The sequence below is a fragment of the Phalangium opilio genome, unplaced genomic scaffold, assembly GCF_054372755.1.
Source record: "Phalangium opilio isolate 3A_F unplaced genomic scaffold, DU_Popi_V2 ptg000078l_1, whole genome shotgun sequence".
NCBI classification, from domain to species: Eukaryota; Metazoa; Arthropoda; class Arachnida; order Opiliones; family Phalangiidae; genus Phalangium; species Phalangium opilio.
This window is the reverse complement of record NW_028324186.1, coordinates 3,885,485-3,901,726: the sequence shown is the minus strand read 5'-3', so window position 1 is coordinate 3,901,726 and position 16,242 is coordinate 3,885,485. Positions and strand designations below refer to the sequence as shown.

Sequence of the window (16,242 nt, the reverse complement as noted above, 5' to 3'; positions counted from 1 at the left end):
ATTAGTTATTTTAGTTTTGTGATGATGGACCAGCCAGTGTGAACTACTTGTATACTTTCGCGTTAAAATGTTTCCAAAAGCCAAAGTTAAACGGTTTAATGAGAGTATCGGTAATATAACTCTTTCAACCATATGTCTTTGTTTGTATTTATTTGTAATGTTATAATTTAAGTTTAAGTTTTATTTGTCGTTGTCTGTGCATCTGTCCCGGTAGCCACACTTTACAGGCCTAGGCCTACTGTGGTTGCCTGTAATGTCTGTTACTAAATAAAGTATTTTAGTTTGTTGTAGCCCATAGACTTGGAAATGTCTTAACCTTTGTGTGTGATTGATAATTTTAATTAGTTTCTAGAAAAGCCAACTATTACAAATTTTGCCTTCAATCTAGATTGAGGGCACTGAATTAAAATTAAATTAAATTTGTCTATTTCTAATATTTTTAACCCTTTATAATGGGCCCATCATTGCACAAAGCCCTCCAGTTTTTGCAATTATCTTTACTTGACTAAGGGGGCTATAAGACTGAAATCAGACCCCCTTTATGTGTGGCAACATTTAAGGTTAATTTGTTTAAAAAGAAGGCAAGTCCATGTTCTGGTCTTACCCCTACAACTAAGCTCTAGCTTTGACATCTTCCGAAGCTTTTAGTCTCCCTGCATTGCATTCAAAATCGAAATGTGTTCATTTGTAATCTTAGTAATAGATTTAGGCATTTTTATAATATTTCAAATATGAAGAAGCTCTCCTATAAAACATTCCACTAGGTTATTTGTTTGTGCCAAGAAGCACCAGTAGAGACAGTATAAGTTGGGTAGCCTCCTTCCTAATGAACTCTGGCTTCATTTGCCGTTGCCTTTTGGTGCGAGGAAAAATAGCCGAATATGGCAGCCTCCCTCTTTGTACTACTATCTCGGGAGGAACTACTTGCGGTGTTGTCTAAGCTGACATTTTAAAAGGGAGTATAAGCCTAGGATATTTGATTGAGACAATGATTTCATTTGTATTTTGTATTTGCTTCATGTGTTTTTACGTTTTGCCACTCTTTAGAGTGGAAAACGTATTGTTCCGATCTCTGTTGGCTGGACGGCTGGCTGGATATGTTGTGACTGGAAATGTTGTGACCTGATGAATTTTGACATAAATGAATATTTCGAATTTTAAATTTCCCGCGAATTTTCAACTCGAAATTCACCCGTAGTTCACGTTACACCTCATAGGTGGCGTAACGTATTTTATATCAATTGAAACTATTTTCCTGTCGGTGCCGAGAGGCGAACCTGCGACGTCCCAATCCATACTATGACGCCAGTGAAGACGCCAAACACTCTACCAATCGACCCACGCTCGCTTAGGAAATATAGCGCGTTAAGTTAGAGTCTAGAGAAGAGAGAGGTAGAAGAATGTGGATCCACCAAGCCCTCCCCTTCGCGACGCGCGAAAACCAGCTGCAACTTGATTTTGTAAACGGGAGAGGAGAGAGAGTAGAGAGAATTTTCCTTAGCGCGCGCGAAATATTTTTAATAAGCAATGTAATTTAAATCAATGAAACATACTCATTTAAAGTTAAATAATTATAATTAGCTAACATGATTATTTTAATTAAAAATAAATTATAAGTAATAAATTTAACGATAGTTGTTAAGAGATTCAATAGAGGGCAACATGAGATGTCATAAATACTAGTTTGTTGTCTCTCTGCCTCCTATTGCAAGGTCCAAGGCTTAACGGATGATCGATGATTAGATAGTTTAATGATTTAATCAGGTGTTTAATTTTATATGTAACTTAATCCCGGCGATACCATTAATGACAATCGCAATCAACATACTCATGGTTAAATTAAAGTTAATTAAATTGAATTGCTCAAAGATAATTATAAAATTAAATCAGCAACTCGGCTATCTGCTCAACGATAATTAGGCTAGTTTTTGTCAGTTTTGCTGTTTATTTCAACGTAATTAAACAACGGTTAAATACTGCAGCGTGTATGGGTGTAAAAATAATGCCACAATGAGTGGTGTCCGCTTTCACCAATTTCCACGCGACGTTAAATTGTCGAAACAATGGGATATAGCTTTAAAAATTGGTAAACCACACACCAAGTCCATGGTTGTCTGCTCCCTTCATTTTAAAGAAGAGGATTACCGTCCTCAACCGAAATATGAACAGTCAGGTATGTTTTAAGCGTATAATATTAATTTAAAACCAATTATAATAAAAGTTATTATTGTAGATAAGTTAAGTTACCCTCCCAGACTTAGACCCTTGGCTGTTCCTTCCAAAAAACTCCCGTTAAGGAAACATGATCAACAAAAGTTCAAGGCTAATGGGAGATTGGAAAGACTGAAAAAAAGGAATCAGCTCTCACAATCTCCAGCTTTGCATGCAAGTGAAACAGCTGAAATAAATGGACCAGCAGACGCAGAAATTCAAGCTGAAAGATTGGGGATTGATGCTGTTCAACAAACTACCGAGGAAATTACGACCGACAAAAGCACCACTCCAAACCCCAATGATAAATCAGGGTTGCCACGGGTCAGGGAATTTGAAAATGGGCCAAAAAGGTCAGGGAATTTGAAAAATTTCAGCAAAGTCAGGGAAAAGTCAGGGAATTTTATTTTAGTAGGTAAAATTTCTGGGGATAAGTGTTTATTGAAAGAGTAATGAAAGTTTCTTCTCATCCTCTTTTAACACAGAAAACTCTAGAGCAATCCATTAACAGGATTACAAAGTACTGGTCTATTTGATGCGATCATTAAAATATTAACAGTTAATTCATACCCCTTTTCATGGACAAATAAGGTAGAGAGGAAGCATGGGCCAAGAATGGGGGAAACTACGAGTCTCGAGATAGGGTATTTTTGACACTCATGAAACTAAAACTTGGCATTTCATTCACCGCTCTATCAGCTTTGTTTGAAATAAGTAAAGTTCAGACCTCAAATCATTTTAAATTAACTCTTACGCAGTTCCCAAGCTTGTTAAAACCCGTCAAAAAAAATGCAAATAAATAATGCACCCAAGACTCCCGAAATTTTGTAAAACAATTTTATTTAATAAATTTGTAAGATTCTATCACATTTTAAGAAACTTAAAAATATCACTTCAGCCTTATTTGCGCCATTACATTCCGTCCTTTTTATTCCATTTCAAATAATTTGGAATGTAGTAATTAAAATAAGCAAAAAAACCTTTTGAAATAAGTAATTTATAATCTTGGTAAAAGATTGTTAATAAATTTTCGGTCTTTAGGCACATCAATAACAAAACAGTCATCTTCCAGTTTAGAACAAATTACATAATGACAACTTTGAAGTCTTAAAAGAGCCAAACTAAATTGCACTTGCCCATAATACATTAGTTAGGGTTTCAAAGAAATTGTTCCGTCCTTCTTGATTACGTAAGGAGTTTTCTTGAGGACTGTTTCTAAGTTTCCTTTTTCACCAATGACTGGACACTTCATTTCGACCAAATTATGGTTGACTAGACCGTCAGGGGAACACTTCAAGAATGGATAAGAAGGGTTGACTTCAAAACCAATCTTCGTTACTTTTAAATTAGACTCTTTTTTAAAGCAAAAAGAGTTTTTTTCGTTTATAATTCCATACTGTGTGAATTCATTTCCCTTAAAGTTAGACTTAAGAGCTTTTCGAATTTTTTCAGTAGGATCTTTGGGAAAATGTGTAATACTCGTAGCAATTTTGACAAGAGAGAGAGCAACAGGTACTAAACAAAACGAAAACAGTATTACCAATTTTATACTCATGTTATGACCAAGGCTTAAGAGTTTACATAACTAATTTGGTTAATATTAGGGTGATTAGGTTTTCAACACTTACCATTTTTGAAAATATTCTCTTCTGAAAATTGTGGTTTATCCATTCCAAGAAATTTCGAGCACTAATTTTCATTTGGGACTGAATTATCAAACGTCACATACACTGCCGCTGATGCAGGTCTCAGCCTCTCAGGCCTGCCATTTTTGTTCCCCCTAGATCAAGCTTCGCGTTTTCTCCGCACGGTGGCACTAGTGAAACTTTTCGTACTGGCAGCCCTGAACTAAGGAAATTTTGGTCCAAAAAGGGAAATTTTAAGGGTTAGAAAGGGAAATTTAATTTTTCCCACCCGGCATCACTGCTTTTAAGTTCCTTTCCTTTGTTCTCTTGCGAACATAGAGATACAAGAGGAACAGTTGAATTTTCAGCTTTGATTCGGGTTCAATGGAAGCGCCCCATCGCGTGTGTGATAGGGTGAGTTGCTTGTATCGCCATCTTTATGGGGCGAGGTAAACTAAAATATTACTAACCCCATGTTAACACTCGAAGTTAAGCAGCTTTGAGCGCGGTAAGTACTTGAGAGGGAGACACCGCGGGTTCAAATCCCGCCGGGGACGTTTTATATTTTATTAATTTTAATAATTTCCGTATTAATTAATTGCAGGAAAAGTGTTTGTAAAATAAAGAGATGTTTATTAATAGAGAATTAAAATATTTGCAAGATGAAACATTACGGTATTTATTTTTTGTTCAGATTGAATAGCTCCTTCGCTCGCCGATAGGGGCGCCACGTATCAAAAACCCTATCACACACGCGAAGGGGTGGGATGGAAATTTTGAACAGGTAGTTTTGTCATATATTATTATTTGTTAGGCCTATTTACGCGTAAACCAAGATTGTTTTTCAGGATATCTAACAACTCATGAACTAAGTTAGGACATCAAAATAGACTTTGTGCCTGTTTAACTCGCCTGTTTTACAAATACGAGAGAGTTCAGAAATGGCATCTAATATGAAAGAATCATCAGCGGAAAAGATGAGAAGGCTTCGTTTGAATCCAGAATACAGAGAAAGAGAAAAAGCTCGAATACGAGAGATATACAACAAATAAGAAGCTAAAGAGGCAGTTGGTTTTAGAATCTCCTGCGAGTCAGGACCCATCAACTAGTCAGAGTACAAATATTAGGTTCCAGTTCACTCATAGAACAGATTTTGTTAATTACTTATTTAATTAAACTGTAAACCAAATTCTTACTAGATTGGTTTTATTCATAATCGGAATGCTATTTTATAAACAATGGAAAAAAACCCGAAAATTTTAAATTTGCCGGGGTCAATGGATATAGTAATACTAATTCTAGTCACTAGATGGCGCGAAAAGGGTAATCTGGCCGGGGCCATCTTGTTGGTACTGTGATCGTAAAGTAATCTGAGAAATTTTCAAAATATTGCGTAAAGAAAAATTAGAAATGCCAAAAATAAGGAAAAGGAGAATATAAGCGAGAAATGGCGAAAATTACATTAGCGATATTTTAGTTTCTAAAAATAGCATTAAACTTTTGGGAAGTATTTAAAAGTTAACTAGGCCTAATCGCAAACATTAATTTTGGAAAAGGTGGTAAATTAGCTAATAATTAACCTAACCTAACCTTACCTTTAATACCTTTGAAATATATGCTATTCCTTCCCCGCTAAAACTGTCACTGAATCCGCTGGCTGCCCCTTAACGCCTCCCCTCGATTCGCGCCTTTTCCCGCCTCGCGGGTTGCCATGAAAACGAGAACTTACTGAGCAGAGACTCGTTGATTTTCAACGTGATTAGACGTGTTTTTTGAAGAGGCTTTCTTGAGAGATAATTATTACTGCTGTCAAATTATATTTTCTGGGGGTTTATTAGGTTTAATTTCTAAATGGCTCATGCTAATTTGGAAAACGAGGCGTATGAAAACCCAAATTTTGGGAATGAGGAACATTTTTTTAAAATGGTTTCCTTGAAGAATTGGGGAGGGTTTTTTCCCCGGGATGGATGATGGCCTAAAAGCGAGGTCAGAGAGGGATGCCATTGCCCTAGTACTTTCATTGGAGGTTGTCCCGCGTCTTGAATTCTTCAATGAATGAAATACACCTTGCGGATGTGGGAATAAAACCAATTATGGGGAATTAAATGGATATCTTGTTAGGGTTAGCAATGCCCAAAGTCGATATGGCTATTCGATAAGATGTTTCGCAGCCCAGTCTCGCGCTTACAAGCAGTGGCGTAGGAACGGGGGGGTACAAGGGTACATTGTACCCCCCTAAAATTTTACTAGGGCGCCTAAATGGATCAGAAAGGGCGCCAAATTTAAAATCAAAGGGCGCCAAAATGATACTGAAGTAAAAAGAGGCGAATAGACCATTTCGGTATTAGGCGCAGCGCCGTTTTCCGTCGTAGAAGCCAAGCCCTTCTTGGGTAAGGCATAAAAAGGTAGAGAGCTTATTTAGCTTATCAAAGACAGCTTCACAAATTTGGGGCGCTGAAGACCGTTCGTGCCTGCGCAGAGATGAATACCGAAATGATCTATTGTGAAAATAAAGCGGCCACGGAGAAACCTTTTTTTAAAGGCAATGGCAGCAGGAAAGTATGCAGGACCAAACCTAGTCTTTTGCATCTTAATCGTCTGCTTCTTGTTGTGGCTGCCACTTACGCTTCAGCACCCAGAGATCTTATAATTCCAATAAAATCCTATATTTTAGAAAGTATCCAACAATTTCACAAATCGTCCTTTAAAGTCCTATATTTTTGGGATTTTGAAGTAATTATTTACAATCCCAGTTGCATGACGTTTTAAACGTAGAATTAGCGAGATCTCATTTGGTCACATAAAAAAATCGCGGAGCTCGCTCAGGAGATTTTTCCCTTCAATGTTTCCATCATTGAATTTAAATAATTTTTAAAGTATATCAATTACTTTGCATTCTGAGCTGCGTTCCAATTGAACTTTGCCTAAGACCTTTCTTCTAAAATGTCTAAGTTCACAGATTAAGCTCAATTAGAGCACAGACTTTTAAATTATCTTTAATTATAAAAAGAATTTTGAAAATTAGTTTTCTCTGGAAATTATCTTTTCCTACCTTACCCTTTAAATAGCTTGATTTGGTAATTTTCAGTCACTTTTAAGTCTCTTTTTGCTTATTGTTTTTTTTAATCATTAGTCTTTTTTAAAAGTAAATCTGAATGTGTCTTCTATGTGAGCCCTTGAGTATTTGATTAGATCAAGATGTGATATACCGCACTTAAAGGAATCTTACGTTCTCACTAAATAAAATTATCCGAACTATGGGTCTTATCATTTAACAGTCCTATATAATCCTTAAGTTTTATGAATCCGGTCCTATAAAATCCGATATTTTGAGAAGGGAATCCTATTTTTCGTATTAAAAAATTCTCTAAAAGAGTTGGTGCTCTGATATACGGGAAAAAAATTACTCAAAAAGTATAAATCATGTAGTGATTATCTAAACATTTCCAAAGAGAATTGATAAAAATTTCTTGTACCGAAAATTATCCACAACCAACAACTATCGGCCACCAGTTCCTGGAAAATCATAATAATTCACCATTTCACATTTCACTGTAACTAAAGTACCTTAATTGTTAAATGTATTTTTCGACATTTTTCTTTTCTTGGGGGGGGGGAGGGGGGCGCCCAAATCCACATTTAAACTGTACCCCCCTAAATTCGAAACGTTCCTACGCGCCTGCTTACAAGCGCAAGGCCCTAAAAGCATCCAAAAAGAAGGTACCATAGTATTTGGCGGTTGATTGCACGAAGGCTTTCGTCCCCTCGAAAAACACCTGGTTTTACAATCAAAACCTGTCTGTTACCGACAATCTCTTCCTCGTGTTCCTGTGGGTTTCCAAAATGAGCGTATCTGACGCTATAATCCACAGTAAATGTGCAAGCCATACCGTCGTGGTCTACTTTTCCATGTGTCGCGAGGTGGCTGAGATTTTCATTTCGAACAGGGCCGATAAGGTTCAGATTGGAGGACCAGGATTGTTCGTAGAGGTGGACGAAACATACTTGCACTCTAGAAAGCACCACCGTGGGGCTCAATTGGCCGGAAGGACCATTTGTATCTTTGGTATTTATTGCAGAGAGTCGAAAGATGGTCTTTTTTTGAAGGTCAGGAATAAGTCCAGGGCCTTTTGTGGATTCAAATGGCGAAATACGTAGCTCCGGGGTCAGTGATAATGTCAGATGGCGCCCCGATGTATATGAATTGTAGTGATGCCGCGAATATTGATTTTGCCGAATACCGAATACCGAATATTCGGCCATGCTCTCGGCCGAAGCACCGAATATTCGGCCACCGAATATTCGGGCGTGAGATATGTGCAACCGGTTATGAGCTGTAACCCGTTCCGCGAAATACGTCGACCCCCGCAAGGACCGCAATGGGACAGGTCTGAATGGTGAGGTGAATAGGCAGACGGCTACGCGAAATGTAGGGTCACGTGGGAAAACTCTCCTCTCCTCTCGGCACTAGCTGTAACGCGATTACTGCTCTGCGCAATATTGGCGCGCAAGCAGAGAGAGGGATACACTGTTTAGATTTAGATCCGCTCTCTACCGCCTCTGCTACAGCGCGCCTGCGCGGAAGCTTTCAACGTTGGTGATAAACTCGGGAAGGAGGGAATGAAAAGGGGGAAGTTACGATTTTTCAACGCGCTCTCTTTAACACTATAGGACCCGTCTATAGCGTCTTTAGGTTTTTGGTTCATTTGCCAGTAGATCGTGTCACTAGTATATGCTTTACAAAATGTCATCGGCAAACAAAAAATCGCCTGTTTGGAATTATTATGATTTTGCAATGAAGATAATAAGTTGGCTGTGTGTTTGCTGTGTAACAACAAGATCTCACGAGGTGGAGAAGAGAAGAAAGCAAGTAAGGAAAAGCTTAAAACAATATTTTTATAATTTTTAAAATCTAATGTTCTTGAAATTCAATTAAATTAGAAAGTTTTTAATTATTTATCATATTGTGTCTAATTTGTGAGCAAAGTCAGTTTAATTATTATTTTTTGCTTATAGCTACAACTTCTCTAAAGAACCACCTTAAAACCAAACATGCTGAGCAGTACGCTACATTTACTGCTGCTCCCTCGGCAAGTGGCAGTAGCCTTGAGTCTACTGATTGCAAGAAACTGGTAGCGCCTGGTACATCGAAAAAACAACAGTTAACTCTAAAGGAAACTACTGAAAGGAAATTGTTGTGGGATATCAATGACCCGAAATCAATAAAATATCATTATTTAATCGGTGAAATGATTGCCATAGACAACGAACCGTTATCGCTTGTTGAACGAGTCGGCTTTAAAAGACTTATGGAAAAGGCAGTGCCTCAATACAAAATACCTGGTCGCACTTATATGACCGAGCACGTTATTTCCGATATATATCACAGAATTTACTCAAAAATTGAAGCTAGCATTTCGCGATCAACAGCAGTATCAGTGACATCTGATATGTGTACATGTCAACAAAACAACGAGTCTTTCTTGAGTTTCACTGCGCATTGGATATCTCCAGACTTTATTCTTGAACATGGCGTTTTGGCGATGAAGCCGTTTGCTGGCTCGCATACTGGTAACAATATTGCAGTAGAGCTGAATGCTATTGCAGAAAGATGGAATATTCCTCAGAGCAAGATCTATTTACTTGTCCATGATAGTGGAGCCAATATGATAAAAGGTGTTAGAGTCGCAGAATATGATTCTGCCAAATGTTTTATTCATTCGCTGCAACGAGCTGTCGAGGAATCGATGAAGTCTCAGACGGAAGTTCTGGAAATGGTAGCCGCTGCGAGACGAATTGTTACCCATTTTAACCACTCTGGTGTAGCTCAACCTAAGCTGAAATCCATTCGCGAAGAACTTAAATTGCCAAACCACAAACTAGTACAAGATGTTAGCACACGCTGGAATTCTACGTATTATTTAATGGTGCGATTTTTGGAGCAAAAACGAGCTGTCTCTTTCTACATAACAGATCACGATTCTTTAAACTTAAAAAATATGACACCCTCTCAGTGGGATTTAATGGGGCAATGCATAAATCTCCTCAAACCATTTGAAGAGATTACTAAAATAACCAGCTCAGGACTTTCCTGCATCTCTGAAGTGATTCCACATGTTGTAACATTGCTGAAATACCTGGGAAAGGAAGACACTGCAGACAGAACACCAAATTTATTGAAAATAAGATCTTCACTTATATCTGAGCTTGAAAAACGGTTTAAGTTTGATGAGAATGACAAATATCTAGTTGCCACTTTTCTAGACCCGCGATTCAAAACTAATTTCCTGGGATTAGTTCAAACGGAACGAGCAAAACAAAAAATTTTTTTACAAGCTCTGAAAAATAGTTGTGACGAATCTAGCGGTACCGAATCTAGCGGTACCGAATCTACCGATGATGATTCTTCTCCCCTTCGTAAGAAAAGAAACACCAACGAAAATGCTTCAAATTCAGGTTATGCAACTATTGAAAATGAAATACATGACAGTTTCTGGAACTGTTTTGAGGAAATCGCTACAGAGAACACGCAAAATGATGTTATGGATAAAAGCAAAAGCACAATTGCGAATGAGATTGATTTTTATCTCAAAACTGTTCGCTTGGATCGGGCGGCAGACCCTTACAAATGGTGGTCAGCAAACGCAAAACAGTATCCGAGCTTGGTAAAATTCGCGAAGATATATCTCTCGTCTCCTGGTAGTAGTGTATATAGTGAAAGACTATTTTCAGAAGCAGGTACTATCTATGAGGATAAGCGCAATCGTTTGCTATCAACAAATGCTGAAAAACTTGTTTTTATTCATCACAACTTACCATTGTTAGATTATAAATATTGAAATAAAAATTGTTATTGAAATAAATTATTTTTGAGTAATTTTTCCGTTTTTTTCCTTCATGATTGGAGATTCGGTATTCGGCCGAATATTACGAAATATTCGGCCGAATACCGAATACGAAAAAAATGGCCGAATAGGCCGAATACCGAATAGTAACCGAATATTCGTGGCATCACTAATGAATTGTACTTTGATGGGATTTCGGGAGCATCTGACTGTTTTGTATGAGTTCGTGAATTCGGAAGCTTCACTTGCTCATACGAATAACGTCGAAAACAAAGCGGCATTTGAATGCGAGCATAAAGTCCTACAGAACTGACCGGGCGTTGAACATTTATATGGCCTCATATAGGTACAGGTACCTTTTTTTCAAGGACTAAGATGGCAATTGGCTTCCTCCTGGAACCAACTTCCGTCGGTTCCTGGAAGACGTCAAGACAAACTATCCTGGTCCAGGGAAAAAAGGTCTTGAACTAATTGAAATTGACGTGTCGGAGTTAGAATTGAACGATCTGAATCCAGAAACACAACCGGCGTTCCTTATTGGTGGTCAAAACGAAGAAAACACGGTTGAACTCAGCGATGAGTGAGGTCAGTTTTCTTCGTTTAAGGCTGTAGGCAAGGGGATTCAATATCCTGGGGAGTTTTCATTTGGCAGGCCCCCCTACCTATATACTGTCGACCTCAATGTCTTGAGGAGTTTTGATTTGGCAGGGCAACGAGGTCGACATTATATAGGTAGGGGGGCCTGGCAAATGAAAACTCCCCAGAATATTGAAGCTGGCAGTAGGCAAGGGGACCTGCCATAAAAAACTTTCCATGAGAAACGAAGTATGGCCACCTCCAAGGGGTGTTTCTCGGATAATGCTAAGTGTCACGCTTTACTGCATAACCATAATTATATTTGGAATTTCTAATTGTATTTAGTTCTTCCCTGGTAATTTGAAACCCTTTCCAAAATGTCGCTGTTTGTGTTTAGACATTTCAAAAAGAATAAGACGCCTTTTTCAAAATATTGGTGTAAAATTTGACGCCTTTTCCAAAATATTGCCGTAAAACATGACGCCTTTTCCAAAATATTGCCGTAAAATATGACGCCTTTTCCAAAATATTGCCGTAAAATATGACTCCTTTTCCAAAATATTGCCGTAAAATATGACTCCTTTTCCAAAATTTTGCCGTAAAATATGACTCCTTTTCCAAAATATTGCCGTAAAATATGACTCTTTTTCCAAAATATTGCCGTAAAATATGACTCCTTTTCCAAAATATTGCCGTAAAATATGACTTCTTTTCCAAAATATTGCTGTAAAATATGACGCCTTTTCCAAAATATTGCCGTAAAATATTACGCCTTTTCCAGAATATTGCCGTAAAATATGACGCCTTTTCCAAAATATTGCTGTAAAATATGACGCCTTTTCCAAAATATTGCTGTAAAATATGACGCCTTTTCCAAAATATTGCCGTAAAATATTACGCCTTTTCCAAAATATTGCCGTAAAATATGACGCCTTTTCCAAAATATTGCTGTAAAATATGACGCCTTTTCCAAAATATTGCCGTAAAATATTACGCCTTTTCCAAAATATTGCCGTAAAATATTACGCCTTTTCCAAAATATTGCCGTAAAATATTACGCCTTTTCCAAAATATTGCCGTAAAATATGACGCCTTTTCCAAAATATTGCTGTAAAATATGACGCCTTTTCCAAAATATTGCCGTAAAATATTACGCCTTTTCCAAAATATTGCCGTAAAATATTACGCCTTTTCCAAAATATTGCCGTAAAATATTACGCCTTTTCCAAAATATTGCCGTAAAATATGACTCCTTTTCCAAAATATTGCTGTAACTTATGACGCCTTTTCCAAAATATTGCCGTAAAATATTACGCCTTTTCCAAAATATTGCCGTAAAATATGACGCCTTTTCCAAAATATTGCTGTAACTTATGACGCCTTTTCCAAAATATTGCCGTAAAATATTACGCCTTTTCCAAAATATTGCCGTAAAATATGACTCCTTTTCCAAAATATTGCTGTAAAATATGACGCCTTTTCCAAAATATTGCTGTAAAATATGACGCCTTTTCCAAAATATTGCTGTAAAATATGACGTCTTTTCCAAAATATTGCTGCAAAATATGACGCATTTTCCAAATATTACCATTTATTTCCAAATAATTCGCGTAATTTTCCATAATTTTGCCTTTACGTTCATTTGCTTCCCAAATTATTTGAAGCCTCTTGCAAAAACTAGATGATAACTTCATTTACAACCAAAATAGAATGCTACCTTTTCTGAAATATTTCTCAACTAAAATCCGCCTTTTCCAAAATTTTGATGCTTACTTCTTTTACAACTCAAATAAAATGAGACCTTTTCCTAATTTTTTCTGGATTAAAATCCACCTTTTCAAATATTAGCATAAATCTCATAATTTTTGTAGATTTACCTTTTTTTAGTAAGATCTAGAATAAGCTATAACACTTTTTTCGTCGCGAGTTCATTTGGTAAGATCGAGCTCGGCTGCAGACGACGGAGTTAGGTTTTTCTGGAATTCTCGGAGGTTATGGTAAATACATGGAATTTTAACATTTTCAAAAATTTTTTTGACCAACTTGCGGCGTGTTTAGAATTTTTTTACTATTTTTTCCGAACTCCCCGTGGTCTAATTAGTCAGAAACCACTGTTAGTTGAGTTAGTTAGATAAAGTGCAATCCTACCAAAGAAGATCTAGGTGATAGCTGTCTATAGTTTGCTCTAAAGGGACTAGAAAAATTCCTCCCCCTCTCAGCTAAAATTTCAGTGCAGTGTTGTCCGGCGTTCTGTGAGCCAAGATAGTCAAGTACTGAGTGAAACTGAACCGCTACCTTTTCTCTCTGGTACCTCTTGACTAGCCGTCGCGCTGGCAATGTTGATTAACTCTTTAGTCGAAACTATATACTAAAACCGAGGGACTTATGCCACTCAGCATAATAGGTGTACCCCCAACATTTAAAAGCCCTAGTGTGACAGTTCTAACCTTACTCGGTGTACAGGGAATGTTTGAGTGATTATTACCTCGACTAACAGAATATCATAAGAACAAGATGGCTCCGGCCATATTATACTTTTTGTGCGACGTTTATAGTTAAACGTTTTGATGGTGGTTCCGGCTTTATTATACTTTCTGTGTCTCTCATTTGTTTACGAAAACTGTTCCGAGTATGAATAAATTCAACCCAGATCAAGTTTAGTTTACGGTTTGATTGGAAATTCATTACATGAAGCCTAATATATGGCTGGAAGCTAAAATTATACAATGATCGCACGCTTATACTTAAGTACGACCATCGCGTAGCATTAGCCCCCAGCCACGTTGTCCTGAAACTCTAATAACCTGCCAAATGAGCAAGAATTAAGAACCATATGCATCTAAAAATTTCCTTATCAAAACTGTTAATTTCGTACTAGATGGAATATCAGACGAAGTTTGCTTTGAGGTGAATTTTTTTTTTAGTTTTGAAATGCTTCCCTCGTTGGGGGGCCTTGACTTCTCCACTGATGGAAAATGAAAACCTTTGCAGTGTGAGCCCTATAACTTAGTAACAAATAACAATGTAGAATTTGTAGTGTAACATCTTCAAGGATTTTCTCCTCTGGTTGCAAGGTACCGCATTCTTGATGTGCATGTCCTGTTCTAAGCCTAAAGCGGGTCTCTTCATCTAGGATCCCAAGCCTAAAAAGTGGGTCTCTTCATCTAGGATCCCAAGCCTAAAATGTGGGTCTCTTCATCTAGGATCCCAAGCCTAAAAAGTGGGTCTCTTCATCTAGGATCCCAAGCCTTAAAAGTGGGTCTCTTCATCTAGGATCCCAAGCCTTAAAAGTGGGTCTCTTCATCTAGGATCCCAAGCCTAAAAAGTGGGTCTCTTCATCTAGGATCCCAAGCCTACTGTTGAACTCGAGGATTCATCTTGACAAGAGTCGAACTCGAGGATTCATCTTGAGAAGAGTCGAACTCGAGGATTCATCTTGAGAAGAGTCGAACTCGAGGATTCAACTTGAGAAGAGTCGAACTCGAGGATTCATCTTGAGAAGAGTCGAACTCGAGGATTCAGCTTGAGAAGAGTCGAACTCGAGGATTCATCTTGAGAAGAGTCGAACTCGAGGATTCATCTTGAGAAGAGTGGAACTCGAGGATTCATCTTGAGAAGAGTTGAACTCGAGGATTCATCTTGAGAAGAGTCGAACTCGAGGATTCATCTTGAGAAGAGTCGAACTCGAGGATTCATCTTGAGAAGAGTTGAACTCGAGGATTCATCTTGAGAAGAGTTGAACTCGAGGATTCATCTTGAGAAGAGTTGAACTCGAGGATTCATCTTGAGAAGAGTTGAACTCGAGGATTCATCTTGAGAAGAGTTGAACTCGAGGATTCATCTTGACAAGAGTTGAACTCGAGGATTCACCTTGACAAGAGTTGATGTCGAGGATTCATCGAGAGTAGCGATGACCATTCAAAACACAAGTTCACGTTCTCTCACGTCACGATTTCAAACTTATTTCAAATGTAAACATATTCCTTTGTGATAGGAATAGTAACATCCTCGATAAGTAGCGCTAAATATTGAGGAAAAACTTGCAGTAGCAAATGCTAAATCTAGTTGAGTACCACCATCAGTTGACTGTTTAAAGTTAAGACCTTGTAGTAGATGAAACCCATTATCGGAGAAGAAAGATAGGAGTTTCTTAGCTTCAAGACACGATGAGTCTAGTAGGTTGATGTTGAAATCGCCAACAACGACACTGGGAATATCGGTATTGCTATACTCTGCCAAACACTTTCCAATACCATATATTTTGTCTCGAATGTTGCAAGCTGGAGGACAGTAAACTGCCAGTACGGATGACGGACATCACATAATGTTCCATCAAACCATAAGCATTCAATGTGGGAGGTTCTAGTTGGTTCCGACTTGAACATACGAATGTTGGGGTCATTTATATTTTCTTTGACATAAGCGGATACCCCATACGCCTTTCGACGTGATTCTCGTGGGAGATGAATACCTTGTAGCTTCAAAAATCCCGGAATTTCAAAATCGTCCGTCTCTTTGGCCCAGGTTTCAACGAGGAATACCATATCTGATTCCAATATTTTCAAATCTGAGCTGACATCTTGTAAATGACAATTTAAAGACTGCACATTGTGTACATAAATAGAAATTCTTTTGTCTATACTAGGTATAATTAATGGGCAATCTTTTCGCAAACGCTCCATCTCCAAGGCAACAGCGTCTTTACTCTTAACCACTGGGTTAGGAGCTTTGAATTTTCCCACAATAAACAAACCGTTAGACGTTTTGGCCCTACTACATGCGACGTATAGTTGAGATCTTTTCATCATACGCTTTTGATTAAGATGAACAACTACTTCATTGTAGGTATCTCCTTGACTCTTATGTACAGTTATAGCTTCGGCAATTACTAGAGGATACTGCTTTCTCGATACATAGATGTTTTTCTGTCCTGAACGTCTAGTGAAACTTCTCACAATCTTCTCAATAGGCGTCCATAGTTCATT

General features: G+C 37.8%; 2 protein-coding genes across 2 annotated transcripts; both read left to right on the top strand.

The window, feature by feature from the left end:
* Positions 1-1,661: 1,661 nt before the first annotated feature.
* On the top strand, positions 1,662-2,672 carry LOC149655842 (uncharacterized). The gene is made up of 2 exons (XM_089845014.1): positions 1,662-2,173; positions 2,234-2,672. The coding sequence occupies exons 1-2, from the start codon at positions 2,011-2,013 to the stop codon at positions 2,662-2,664; spliced, it is 594 nt and encodes a 197-aa protein (XP_089701140.1). The 5' UTR covers positions 1,662-2,010; the 3' UTR covers positions 2,665-2,672.
* A 5,007-nt stretch (positions 2,673-7,679) lies between these two features.
* On the top strand, positions 7,680-11,265 carry LOC149655841 (zinc finger BED domain-containing protein 4-like). The gene is made up of 4 exons (XM_089845052.1): positions 7,680-7,902; positions 8,638-8,706; positions 8,853-10,501; positions 11,113-11,265. Exons 1-4 carry the CDS (start codon positions 7,680-7,682, stop codon positions 11,263-11,265), a joined length of 2,094 nt encoding a protein of 697 aa, XP_089701178.1.
* Positions 11,266-16,242: the final 4,977 nt, after the last annotated feature.

Excerpts from the sequence above, each read along its gene's own strand:
- LOC149655841 (XM_089845052.1), top strand. The coding sequence starts at position 7,680 with ATGAGCGTATCTGACGCTATAATCCACAGTAAATGTGCAAGCCATACC. Across the intron at positions 7,903-8,637 it reads AAGGACCATTTGTATCTTTG|ATAATAAGTTGGCTGTGTGT; the intron begins GTATTTATTGCA and ends TTTGCAATGAAG. Across the intron at positions 10,502-11,112 it reads CAAAACAGTATCCGAGCTTG|ACAAACTATCCTGGTCCAGG; the intron begins GTAAAATTCGCG and ends GAAGACGTCAAG.
- LOC149655842 (XM_089845014.1), top strand. The coding sequence starts at position 2,011 with ATGAGTGGTGTCCGCTTTCACCAATTTCCACGCGACGTTAAATTGTCG. Across the intron at positions 2,174-2,233 it reads ACCGAAATATGAACAGTCAG|ATAAGTTAAGTTACCCTCCC; the intron begins GTATGTTTTAAG and ends TTATTATTGTAG.